Source organism: Nymphalis io, chromosome 20 (assembly GCF_905147045.1).
Source record: "Nymphalis io chromosome 20, ilAglIoxx1.1, whole genome shotgun sequence".
In the NCBI taxonomy this organism is placed as follows: domain Eukaryota; kingdom Metazoa; phylum Arthropoda; class Insecta; order Lepidoptera; family Nymphalidae; genus Nymphalis; species Nymphalis io.
In genome coordinates, this window is record NC_065907.1 from 5621699 (window position 1) to 5635436 (window position 13738).

Below are 13738 nucleotides of genomic sequence, written 5' to 3' on the forward strand. Positions count from 1 at the left end.
TTAGAGTCATTCATCATTTATATTCATGTAATACTTACTTATAAATAAATAAAATAACAAATTCATATATTAAAAAAACATTAAAAAGCAAGCTAATCTGTTTATTTTTTTAAAAAGCTAATAAAACATTTTATCAATTTAAAATAAATAAATAAAAATTAAGCCTCAAAGAGTCTGTAATCATAATGTTAACACGATCGCCGGTAAATATCACCACACCCAATATTTGCAATTACCGGCTTAATGTGTTAAGTAGCTGCGTTACAAACACGAAAGGGTGTGGACAGTTAGACAACCTTAAAATAACCGCTATTACCTATTTATAGTACTGACTGGACTGCACCGTTGCAATACATACCAAATAAAGGTATTAAATGTTTGTCGAATATACATATATGGATTCTCGTGTTTCCAGATGTTTCTGTAGCAACAACTCTTCCTAAAACTTACGTAAGAAGGGGTTATCGCCACGCCGAATAGCTGTTTCTTACAATTATCATTTATATTTTATCTAAGTAGTTTAAGTCGAAACAAAGAAGATGCCTAGGTCAAAAACCTCGTAAAATTGGGCGCTGCTTGTTAGTATTCTTTGCAGATAACGTATTATAATAAAACTCAAGCCAAAACTGGTCCTACCTACCTACGAATTGGTTCAGAATTCCAGACAGACGTGCCTAAAGTAATCCGTTCTTTTAAAATAAAAGGCGTGTGAACGAGCCCTTTTGTTATCCAGATCTTGTGCAGTTTTTTTTTAGTACATATGAAATTTGACACGCACTCGGGTATTCAAAATATGATATTATTGTAATTTGCATTGCATGTGGTTATGCCTGTAATAATATAGCATTAAGCCAAAGGCTTAAACTTACAAAATGAAGTAAAGATCGAATCAGACAGACAAACAGAGCCACATTCGCAGTATAGTATTACTATAAATTATTAAAATACACATACAACATTTTTTATTTATTGTATAGGTAGGACGAGCAAATGGGCCACCTGAAAGTAAGTGGTCACCAACGCCCATAGACATTGGCATTGTAAGAAATGTTAACCATCGCTTATACAGCCAATGCGCCACTAACCTTGGGATCTAAGATGTTATGTCCCTTGAGCCTGTAATTACACTGGCTCACTCACCATTCAAACCGGAACACAACAAAACCAAGTACTGCTGTTTTGCGGTAAAATATCTGATAAGTGGGTGGTGCGTACCCAGACGAGCTTATAAATAACATTTAGAAAATAAAAAACAGTCTAAAATTTTCATGATCAATCAAAAAATTTAACTTTTAATTAACCTTAAGTCTACCAAAAACTTATTTAACTTAAGTTTTCAAATTTATCTAAATTAAATATTTTGATTTGTTAAAGTTGTTAATTTCTGGATAAAAATATATCGTATTGGAAAAATTAAGTGTAATATTAATAAATCGTTTATAGCTTGTTATATGGATGAAGGTAGAATTACTTGGATCGAACAACTCTTCCGTATTTATCGAGGCCAGTTCATACAGTTCATCTGTTTAATTAATTGCGTCTATAATGCAGTGATGCATACGCCAGTTAAATTTCAAGCATTCATGATTTTGAGATATATTCATGATATATTAATAGAACGTTTCCTTGATGCTTGTAAGTATTCCGTGTTTACACAACGAAGTTTACTATAACCTTTTAAGACTTTGTTATATATATTTTTTTTATATTACAAAAGAGGTTATTAAATGTTGCAGGAAGACTGAGAAAATTATGACCGCAAGAAATTATGGCAGGAAAGTTATCAGCATTGTTCTGATGTGTCGCGATTTTGGTTTTCTTGGCAAAATTAACCAACTCTCCTAGTTCTACTAGCCACTAGAAGACTAATTCTGACGCTAGTAAAGTAGAAAGGCTGCCAAATTACTATAAGATTCAAGTGGTTCGTCTGCAAGCAAAGTTTATTTCTGTGCCATTTTATACAATATACGTACGTATATAATATAAATATCATATAATATAAATAGTACGTATATATATAGTATAGTTGAAAATCCATTATGTGCAAGCGTCTTAAAAGTGAATTCGGAGAAAAATTCAGTCTAGATTAACTTTATTAATATAAATTATTTCAACCCCGACGCGCTAATTATGACGGGCGGCATAAATATTGTTCTGCAAATTAAGGACGTCCGAAAATATTTTGATGGACAAGCCGGTATTTAATTCGTGCAGCGAGTATCTGATAATTATTTTATTCCTCGCGACAATCTGAACTTAGCCACAGCTATATACAGCCCAGCTTCCCTGCCGACTGGCGGCGGAGCCCGCGCTATTCGTTTTGTATCCCGAAGGCCGCCCAGTCCGATCGTCTCGCCACATCGGATATGTGTCACTATAACACTACGCATACGTCTGCTTCCCTTCGTATAACCTTCAGACGAGACGGGGACGCGGCATTCAAATAAAATGACGCTCTAATTTTATTCACTAAAGTAAACATTGTGCATTCCTCCACTTAATTGTAGTCGAGCTTACGTAATATCAACGTAAATAAAATGTTATTCAGAAAAATAACTCCGCCTCTGATATGCCCATCCAATTAAGCGAAGCAGTATTCATTTATTCGTAAACTGTAATGAGAGAAACGATAATGAGTATATTTTGTCGTAAATATTTTCACAAGTACGAGGTCGAGCACACGCTCCGATATTGAATAGTGAATAATAAACCTTGCATGTCCTTGATGGAGGTTCAAGGCGAGCCGTAGGTGCGTAGCCGCCACGAAATTTCGTATCATGAAGGTTTACGACCGGTTTCGCAATCCATTATCATACTAATAGGGTAGTTTTAGCCAGTTAACCAGTTACTGAGCAATCGATTGAACGATTGATGCAAACAAAACCGGTGGGTTGATAACGATATGATCTGACTTGTTGGTGTTCCCGAAATAACTGACCTAACTAAAATAACCGTTTCCATAATGGACACATAACGAAGGCTTTCATACTTACATGTTTTAAGATTGAGATTTGTCGGCTGGAATGTTGTACGATGCTGAACTTTTATTGATGCCTATATATTTTTTTATTACTACTACAGTATTATGTGGTATACTATACAGATGTATCATAATAAAAAGTTGTTTTGTCTCCTTGAAACGCGAATCGATATAATACTTTTGTGAGCGATTTCTAGTCGTTTTAATTACACTTACAAGATTTCGCACACACAGTCAAGGACTACTTGAAATTACCGTTTTAATGTTTGCATATCTATATAGTGCTTATGTATCTATATAGTGTTTGCATATATATATATAACATCATTTGCTAATCTTTACTCTATTTGGGGTCGCAATGTGTGGCTGATTTATTAATATCGTGTAGACGGTGAAAAATCTCGTACGATTTCTCCGCCATGTTGAAAAATGGATTAAATTTGGGTAAATTCGCAATTACTACTATATTACGAACACAGAAATCTAACAATATCCGTCCGTCCGTCAGCCTTCTCGATTCCCATACATATTGAAATGTATAATGACAGGACTAAAAGGATTTGCAAAGCTTTTTGCCTTCTTTGGGCATGTTTTCTCTGGTGGATTGATTTTCCCGCCACCATACGGATCGTTAGACGCTGTGCTGACTCTATTCTTTACCACATGGCATACAACAAAGTGAACAAAGTAATACATTTACCGTTTAAATTTTATAAAAATACAAAAATATCTTGTAATATAGAACAGTTAATGCAGCTACCTGGCACAGCTATATGCGGAAATAGTATCAGATTGTCTTCCTACTATAGCGACCCCATTTCATTCCTGTTTCACAGCTAGTCCGTTTGGTCAGGACTTCACAAATGTGTATAACTGTTCTTCTATAAGCTAACTAACTGTTACTATAAAACATACTATTTCACGCGATCCTCTTCCTTTTAAATGGGACGAAGGTAATATTATTAATCTGTAGGGCTTTTGGATTTTAAATATTTATTATATCATAATATTAATTATATTACATTGTAAATTTGGTTATATAATAATAAAATGAATTTAATATTTCATTAATAGTAATTATACAAAAAGTAAAGTTATTAAACAGTCATACCAATGTAATAAAACATAGATTTATGTTAAAAAAAATGTTTTTTCATTTAAGTAGTTTTTTATTTTAAGTAAGTAAACTGTTTGGGCGTGTTTCTGTTAAATCCTTTTTCAAATAGGTAGTCAATGATTATTCCATTAAGCGCGGTATTTGTAAAAATTATATATTTTTTTAGTGTGGTGTAATAAAATATCAAATAAACATTAATATAATCTCATATTTACATAGCTATAATTGTTTAATTGAATAATTCTTATATATTCAAATGTGTAGATAGAACAGCAGACTCCAATTACATAACAAAAAAACTTCGCAATCGAATCCAACTCAGAACTCTATATATTTTCATCTATCTGCTATATACCGCCTCCGACGCGAGGGAGCGACCCCTCAAAACAACCCTCTTTTAATGAATTCAATAATCATTTATTTCTATTAATGTACGTATGTTTCCAGTTTCAGTCTGCAAAAAAGGTCACGAAGGATATTTTAAAATAAGAACAATTCGTCAAGGTGAGTCATTTTACAGGCTTTGCATACAGGAAATACAAGTCGATGCTATCAGTACAATAGACATGTCTATGAACTACGCTATCCATGTTCCTTGTAACTCTAACTTAGAATATTAAATATATTTTATCTGTGTAATAAAATTGCGTTCATTCTATACTTAAAATGATATTCTTAAAATTATGTTTTTTTTAAACGATATTTTTGAAATGATTGGAAAGTAAATATATTTTTTTTTAAATACTCGATATTATCAAAGCTTATGATGATGAAAGGTGTAATCATTATCTACCATAATTTGCTTAAAAGATTATTAAGTAATTAATTAATTTTTATTTCATAATAATTATGAACTAATTATGTTTTTAAAACCTATAATAAAAAAATATGTAAGTACCTATTTATAGAAAATACCAACATATCTATAAAATTGACAAGATATATTAATTATGTACATCATTTTTATCATCTAAATATATGCAAATATTGTATTTAGTTTTTAGGTTTTTCTTTTATTAATACGTTCAACCAATTGCTACCTATTGCAACACTATAGTCCATTTAACTTACACTGTTAGCGTTATATTTTCATGAGCTTAAATTCCTTGAGTATTCCAAGAAGATTAGACGTTGCTGTAGGGCACGACACATGGTCAAAATTTGACAGTTAAGTGGGTGGTCAAAATGACTGTTTGGTTAGATATCACCTTACTTAATTCTTATGTTCGGTCACGCATATGGCAGTTTTCCGTACAATACACAACTTGTAAATATACATATATCTATATATATATAGTTGAAAATTAAGTTAATTCTCCATGAGTCGATCATGTCACGCGATAGGTACATCAAATAAATACTTTTAAATTATGTTTTTATTTTGGTATCATGCGAAAACAATTGAATAAATAGTTATTTATTATTCAAACTCACCATTATGGTAGCCCTGCTTTAACATATAAGATGCTTTTTATCCAAGAAAATGAAATTATTTCTCTACGATAGGGAAAAACTATAATTCCACATCCTATCCCACAAGAGCGCTGACGCTTCGTAGATACTATATATTTTTTTATATAAGTACACACAATTCACATGAATTATTATTAAGATTTTTCCTCAGTGTATCTTTAATGTAAAAATATACTAAATATCACTTATCAATTTGCAACAAATATTTCAATTTCATGTTTGCAACTGTTATCATATTGACTATATCAGACATCGATAAAAGTTTAGGTGGTATTTTTCTGAATTGTATCTCCTTCATAAAATTCATGAAATCGAATTAAAAATCACGGATTTTTAATATACATTATCATTTATATGCAATAAAGTTATGTATGTGTTAATTGAAATATTAATTCTAAATATATTTTCATATACCCTTATTAGATATATAAAGATTTTACTCAATTAATGTAAAGTTCCTAAGCTTTATACCATTATTGGTTTTATTTTCTTATCTATTTATAATAGAAACAAATAAATAATTAATTTCATTCGAATTAATTTCATACATGTCTGGTACATATTTGTGTATTATATTAGAAAATATTGCGTAAGATGCAAATGAAACTATGTCTAGAAGTAATTTGAAGCTTCTTTGAAAGCTGACACCTCTTCCGGTAGTATAATATAACATTCCTGTGTAAATTTAGATATATAATAAATTACTGTGATGAAATTACTTATGAAAATTTTGACATGACTCGTTGGAGTATCGACGCACAGCCTAAACCACGGGTTCTAGAAACAGGAAATTTGGAGGGCACATTCCTTTTACGACGTAGGTAGATGGACCAATGCAATATTCCTCAAAAGAGAAATGTTGTAAATTGTGTTATAAATTATTTTGCAAAAGTAAATTGAAATTGAAAGTAATATTATAATAGTTTATATGAAAACTAATCTTGAATAGATTTGATTTATAGTTTTAAGTCATTTCTGTTCGCCGTTTAAAATTTGAAAACTTGATCTCGTTTTGTTATATTTCACGCTTCGAAATGAGTCGTCCTGTATTTAGAGTGTAGCCAGTGTTGAAATAATAAAATTACATTGTAAACAAGAGACAGATCCCTGTTTACCTTTTTAAAATGACCGATATCATAATGTTTTATAATAAAATGCTTTTATTCATTATATAGAGCAAAAAATTAACCTTGAATCAAACAAGAGTAAGCGACCGTTTGAATATTAAAGCGTGATGAGTGAACAAATGCATATTCAACGTCGCGGTTAACTAGCCCCATGTAGTGCTTCTGGTTACTTTGGCTCTATGCACAAGTCTGAATAAATTATTACGCGGTAATTAAAGAGAAATGTTACAAAAATCGACCGACTTTCCGAACGTTCAATAAACCCTCATTGCTTCAATGAGGCAATATAGTTTCATTAATCGTAACTTGACAATTAAATATCATATACTAAAATGTATTAATATTAAGAGGACTATATCAAAGTGTACGAAAGATCTTTGACCTCGGAAGAACGTTAGACTATGTTAGAAATATATATTTTAGTAAATAAGTGTAATTGTATAAATTGGTTTGATTAATTAATTAATTTAAATATAAATATGCATTATTTAACGTCTGTGATTTTTTACTTACTTGCTAAATAAATATTAATAATATCAAAACGTTACTAAAAAGTATTTATTACTTATTAGATATTTTCTTTAGCTGAGTCAAGAAAATCGAGATGCGAAATGTATAAGAAATATCAGAAGATAGAAAATTCCTCAATTCATATTCAAACCTTTTCCGATTTAAAAGTAATTAAAAAAAATTGTTATAGGATAACTTTAATCCTTTTGCTTGCCTCATATTATCGAAAAGGTCAGTCTACTAAAACGATTATATATATGCGCAGGAAGCTATGAACTTTAAAGAAAATACATCGACCGTAACCTGCTTTATGGATGAGTAGTTGACTTTTCTTAATTGTAGTTGTAAGCTTATATCAATATTAGGATTCTATGTTTAAATATTTCTTTTTTCAAACATTATAAAAATAAAGCTACGACAAAAAATAACATTATAGAGTACAATAAAAATAAAGCTTTCTTTTTAATCAAAATTAACGCTGTGAATACGACGTAAAAAGCAAATTTAAAGTCGCTAACTAACCACGACCGTAGTAACTTCGATCCCGAAACACGCGATAATGGTGTAACGTCTAATCAACGGATGATACACAAGAAAAATGCGTGAATAATGTATAGCTTCCACCAAGACAAAAAACATTAATGTTTTATACTTTATGTACATGGTTCTACTAATGTATTGCAATTTTTAATGTTACATTTTATCTACACGAAACGATATTCACATTTATTATATTCCTTGGGTTATTTATTTTAAAAGTCATAGTAATTAAAATTACTCGTCAGTTAAAAACTGCGATACTAAATTTAATATTTAATATTTCTTTTTTAAGGGTTATGTAATTTGAATATTTTTTTATCACATAATTATTAAAACGAAATTAAGAAATGTAAGATAGTAAAAGTAACGATACTACAATTTACTCGATAAAACTTTTGACTTAATTCTAAACTTACCCAAAAGCTTTCCACGTAATGGGAAAAAAGGAAAATTCCCGGAAGAGACATGATTGTCCATTTAAATTCACAGAAAGAGTGTCGGGAGTTTCACGTCGCGCTTTTTATTTATACACTTATTGTTTACTAACATCACAGTACATAGAAATTCCTTGTCAATCGTTAGTAGCGTTACAGAGCGACGCTCAGGGTTCGCGAGCTAGCAAGTTGCGACTGAGGAGTCGGCGGCACGTTTTGCTCCTATATACCTAGTACCTACCTTACTACTTCTTACCGAACGCTTGATTTCACGCTCTATATCCACGATCTAATAACTGTGGATCTTGGATATCAATCGACAACCAGGACATACGTGACCGATTGTCAGACTTTCATGGCATCGACCTATTAATATAAACAATAAGGGCCTCGTGAAAAATCATAAAATCAGCTCAAGGCTATCTATCATTAAACGCCTATGCATTTGGAAGATCAATTGCTTGTTAACTAATAACGATCCCTTCTGATATCGATGATGATATACGACGTTATGTTTATTTATTATGCTAGCTTTGATTCAATATAATCGTTTTTAAAAAAAAAATCCTTCGACATTTATTCTAATTTTTTATTTGTTAACAATAATATTGGTATAGTAAATTTATCTTGTTAATCTTAATTTAAAAAAAATACTTTAACAGTGCTTTCTTTTGACTTTCACTAATTTAGGTATTAAACTTCTTTGAACGAATTTCAACAAACGGAACCATTAGTAAGCTGTTAAAAAAGTAAAAAATACGCTTAATTCAACATTTATTATTTACCAACGCTGTTTAAAAGTAGCGCCCATAATCTAGTTCTAAGATAAAAAGAAAAAGTTAGCAACTGATATTCAAATAAGTCATTAAACTTAGCTAATATTATCTACATGAAGTACCGAGAAAAAAATATTTATATAGCTTAAATGCGGTAATAAAAAAAAAACATATATATTTATGTTCTGATAAAAACGCTTACACTATGACATGAGGTATTTTATTAATTTTAATAAATATATTATTCTATAATTTTAATGTTACTGTAACTATCTTATTAAAAGTTATTTACGATGATGTTTATTTTACAACGTTTAATCCAACCGACTCAGTTTGAGCTTTTGATAGAAAGCACTTATTTCTTAAGCCTTAAGAGTTAAGTTTTAATATCAATGGTACTGAATTATCTACGTATTTCTGGTATTACATATACCTACAATACCAGTTATAAAAAAGTTTTTTTTTTTTATTAAAATAAATTCCGCCGAAATAAAAGTTACGCAAAACAAATTAAGGAACTATATACACCATCTATCTAAGCAGTCAATTTTAAAAGTAAAGCAAGTTAATTAACAATTATAAAACACAGATTGGACACCTCAATTCGACTTACTGGTGTTTACTGGTGGTAGAGCTTTGTGCAAGCTCTTCTGGGTAGGTACCACCCACTCATCAGATATTCTACCGCAAAATATTACTTACAAGCAGTACTTGTTATTGTTGTGTTCCGGTTTGAAGGATTTGTGAGCCAGTGTAATTACAGGCATAAGGGACATAAAATCTTAGTTCCCAAGGTTGGTGGCGCATTGGCTATGTAAGTGATGGTTAACATTTCTTACAATGCCAATGTCTAAGGGCGTTTGGTGACCACTTACCATCAGGTAAGTTCCTTCCTACTCTATAAAAAAAAATATATAGAAAATGAGAAAATTTAAAAAGAAATACGTAGAGATTTGAAAAATTTAATTAAAATAAAAATACAAACATATAGTTACTACCATGTATGTAAAAAAATATACAATATTTTTAAAAAAACAAGTAGCCACACGGAATAAAAATTTATCAATTAATATTAATCAACTTCTTTATTACAATAACCGCCTATAAAAATATTATTCATCATTTTATGAATTTTATTGTATAGTGCTAATAAAGACTTATAAAAATACAGTTTAATACTCAATCAATATTAATAGAGAAGTATAGTCCCTAACTTGTCCAGTTTATCAAATGGTTGAAAGTATAAAATATCACACAGTAATGAATCGTATGTATTGTAACAACTTATAAAAATGTAGTAAAAAATGTAGTAGTTATTATTGCTTTCAATATTTTTTAAATAAATAATATTACAAGCAATTACAAAATAAACATCTAAATGAAATAAGCTAGGTGAGAATGTATAAGTGATCCTTTCCTTTGGGCCACTTGAAGGAAAATTAATTAAATAAAGGATTAATTAAAGAAAAATTGTTGAGTACAAACTAATACTAAACTGAAATTCTGTACATATTAAAATTAAACTGTTTGTCTCAGATTGCAAAATAACTACCTTTACCTATATAAGTTAATACCAGCTATTAAAAACATTACGTTTATTCATGTAAATTGGCGCCAAAATGTAAACGGCATAACGCTCTGATGGACCATCATACCCCTTCTCCTAAAGCTACTCACGAGTGTGTGCGTAGCGAGTATACTATGATATACATAGTTTTTATATGTTTTTATAACACTATGTGTTGATTTATGTTATTCTATATTCGTATGTTAGTTTTCATAATCAGAAATTATTTCAAAAGCATCAGTTTCGATGCTCTTATCTACCTGGCGAGCTGTCACACGTTTTTATTGTTTTTATCTTTGTCGATTTGTCCGCGGTAAAAATACAAATGTAAATAAGACGTTATGTAATTATTATAATGGAATAATCTGAGTATTCCAAAGTACCGCTTAGTCGTTACTTGATATAAATCAGTTGGGTTTATTAAAAGTTATAAACTATGTCAACCACTTTTTTAGACATACATATGCACATATGTGCCTAAAAACGAATATATACATTAAATCACTAAAACCTTACAAAACTATTATCATAATTTTTCAAAATTAATAGGAAAATCTTTGTTCCGCTACCATTAATATTGTTTAGTTTTAAGATTTACACCTGTAACGCGAGTGTCGGAGCTAGTTAAGCTTTTGCTTAGTAGTAACACTACAAATATATCTAAATACGAAAAATGTTAGGATATATACAATATACATATACGAAAACAAGCAGATACTATAAAAGCAGTTTGATTTATTATGATATTGAAAAGTAAATCAAAACTGTTGACAAGCGACATTGAATACAATAATTACGATAAGATTTTTTTTTTCTGTAGAACTTACTCGTATACATGCATCGCCGCCGGAGGGCGATATTCGATCGCTTATTATAAAAACAGGACAAATGAATATATTGCCTTCCTAATTTTCTTATTAAAATAATATTTTACTTTTTGAGACTCAAATAACCTTTCAAAATAATAATTTATGTTTCGATTTCTTTAGGGTAGCTACAATATTATTAGGTTATTTTTATTTTAATAATACGTACGTAATAATGTCCTCCAAACCGATTTCGGCCAGGGCGGCCAATCTCAAGAGTGATTAGCAAACTACGCAGGAGATATTGTAGTGCACAAGTGTGTGTGCAAACACAGGTGCAGTCTCTATTCCGTAACTCTCATAATCCGATGAGACGGCAATACACGACCGGAAAGAGTTCAGGCGCAGGACCAACGGCTTTACGTGCTTTCCGAGGCATGGGAGTGTACACACTGACAACTTCCAAACTCCGGGCTGCTGCTAAGAATTTTCTGACAGAAAAGCCCAACAACTTTTTTTATTGGATCTGGAAATTGAACCCAGGACCGCCAGGTCTGCATCCTTACATCAAGCCACTTTTTTTTACTTTTTTTTTCTCCCAGTGTAAACCTTCAGAAAGGTACCCGGGTCCCATAGGGGTAAAACCGAGTTATGTTCTTACCCACCAAAACCACTGCGATGGCCGTCCTCAGCACGGATGGGAGAGGCTGCGGGATCGTGTTGATATAACGCATCCGCGGCCTCTCCCGTGCTTTGCTCCGCTCGTGGCTCGGCGGAGCGCTCCTCAGGGGGCGAAGGTAATATCGCTCCCCCCCCCCGCACTTCTCGCTAGTGCGTACGGCAGCGCGAGGCCATCCTGGCTGCCTCCTCAGGACATAGACATAGTCTGAAATAGGACACGCGAAGCCCCCACCTCACGCATCCACGGCCCCAGGGCACATCAAGCCACTAGACCAACGAGGCAGTCAGTCAGTAAGTAGGTAAAAAAAATATATTTATTATTAAGTATACGTATACTTAAGCCATATTACCTACTTACTTATTTTGCCTTAATAAGATAAAGCTTATCGAAACAAAATGAAATTTTATTGGGAACTCAAACCTGAAGAATGATAAACAGCTAGTATGTAAAAAAAATCATGAAACATTAAATTAATACAAGTTTACACATAACAATACTTGTTCAATAAAGAGCAGAGATGACTACTGGGCCATTGGAGTAACACGTGAATTTTAACCGCACATTGTGACTTCAAACTAGGACCACCAGAAATGAGCTTTCATGTGCTTATTTGTTGGAAACCTGCATATTTTGGTTTCGACACTTCGACACATCCACGTGATATTGACCAACCTGCATTTAATCAGCGCGTTGGAATAAGTTTCCAGCCTTGTCCTCAAAATGAGTGGAAAATTGACTGTTACTCTAATTTCAAAATATATTAGGTCCTTACATATGAAATTGGCGTTTTGTACGTGAGGAATATATTAATTTTTTTTTGTAAAATATATTTAATTAATCAAAGTATGCACCGTTATTATCTATGCACTTTTGCTATCTCATAGATAGTTCATTGATCCCTTTACTTAAAAAACCATGGGAGCGAGAATCAAAAAACTCTTTGAAGGCGGTTTGGACTGCCGCATCGGAGTTGAATTTTTTTCCTTGTACGAATTTGTCCAAATTCCGGAAAAAATGGTAATCTGTTGGAGCACGGTCCGGGGAGTACGGTGGATATCGCAGACATTCCAATTGTAGCTCATCTAACTTTATCTAACTTAGTGGTTGTTTGTTGTGCAATGTGTGGTCTTGTGTTGTTGTGCAGCAGCAGTGACCTAGAGCGATTGACCAATCTCGGTTGTTTAGCAGCTAGTTCTTCCTTCATGGTTTGCAGTTGCTGACAATATATATCTGCCATAATCGTTTGGCCAGATTTTAAAAAGCTGTAGTGAACGACACCTGCTAGTCCACCAAACACTCACAAGTAACTTTTTCTAAGCCAATTTTCATTTAGGGCAGGATTTGGCTGGGTCTCCAGGGTTCAGCCATTGCGACGAGCGCTTCCGATTATCGTACAGTATCCACTTTTCATCACAAGTAATGATTCGATTTAAAATCACTTCATTATTGTGTCGGTTGAACAAAGTAACACAGCATGTGTCGACGCATGTTTGCAAGTTTGATTCAGATTCAAGTTTCGTTCAAGTTTTTGTACTTTCCCGATTTGCTTCACGTGGATTAATTCAGTTTTATCACTTACCCCGAAGCCTGCAGCTATCTCTGAAGTACTTTGTAATGGATCCGCTTCCACAATAGCCTTTAATTCTTCATTTTCCACTTTGGTCTCCGGCCGTCCACGGGTTGGTTCTGAAGGTCGAAATTTCCAGAACGAAAACGTTGAAACCAA

General features: G+C 32.1%; 1 protein-coding gene across 1 annotated transcript in view; it reads right to left on the bottom strand.

Annotated features, from left to right (window-relative positions):
• Positions 1–8353, bottom strand: part of LOC126776248 (ecdysone 20-monooxygenase) — a 38604-nt gene extending 30251 nt beyond the window's left edge. Inside the window, exon 1 of the mRNA XM_050498563.1 lies at positions 8164–8353. Within this exon, the coding sequence (XP_050354520.1) occupies positions 8164–8214 (51 nt within the window). The 5' untranslated portion in view covers positions 8215–8353. The remainder of the gene's footprint in view (positions 1–8163) is intronic.
• Between the last annotated feature and the right edge of the window lie 5385 nt (positions 8354–13738).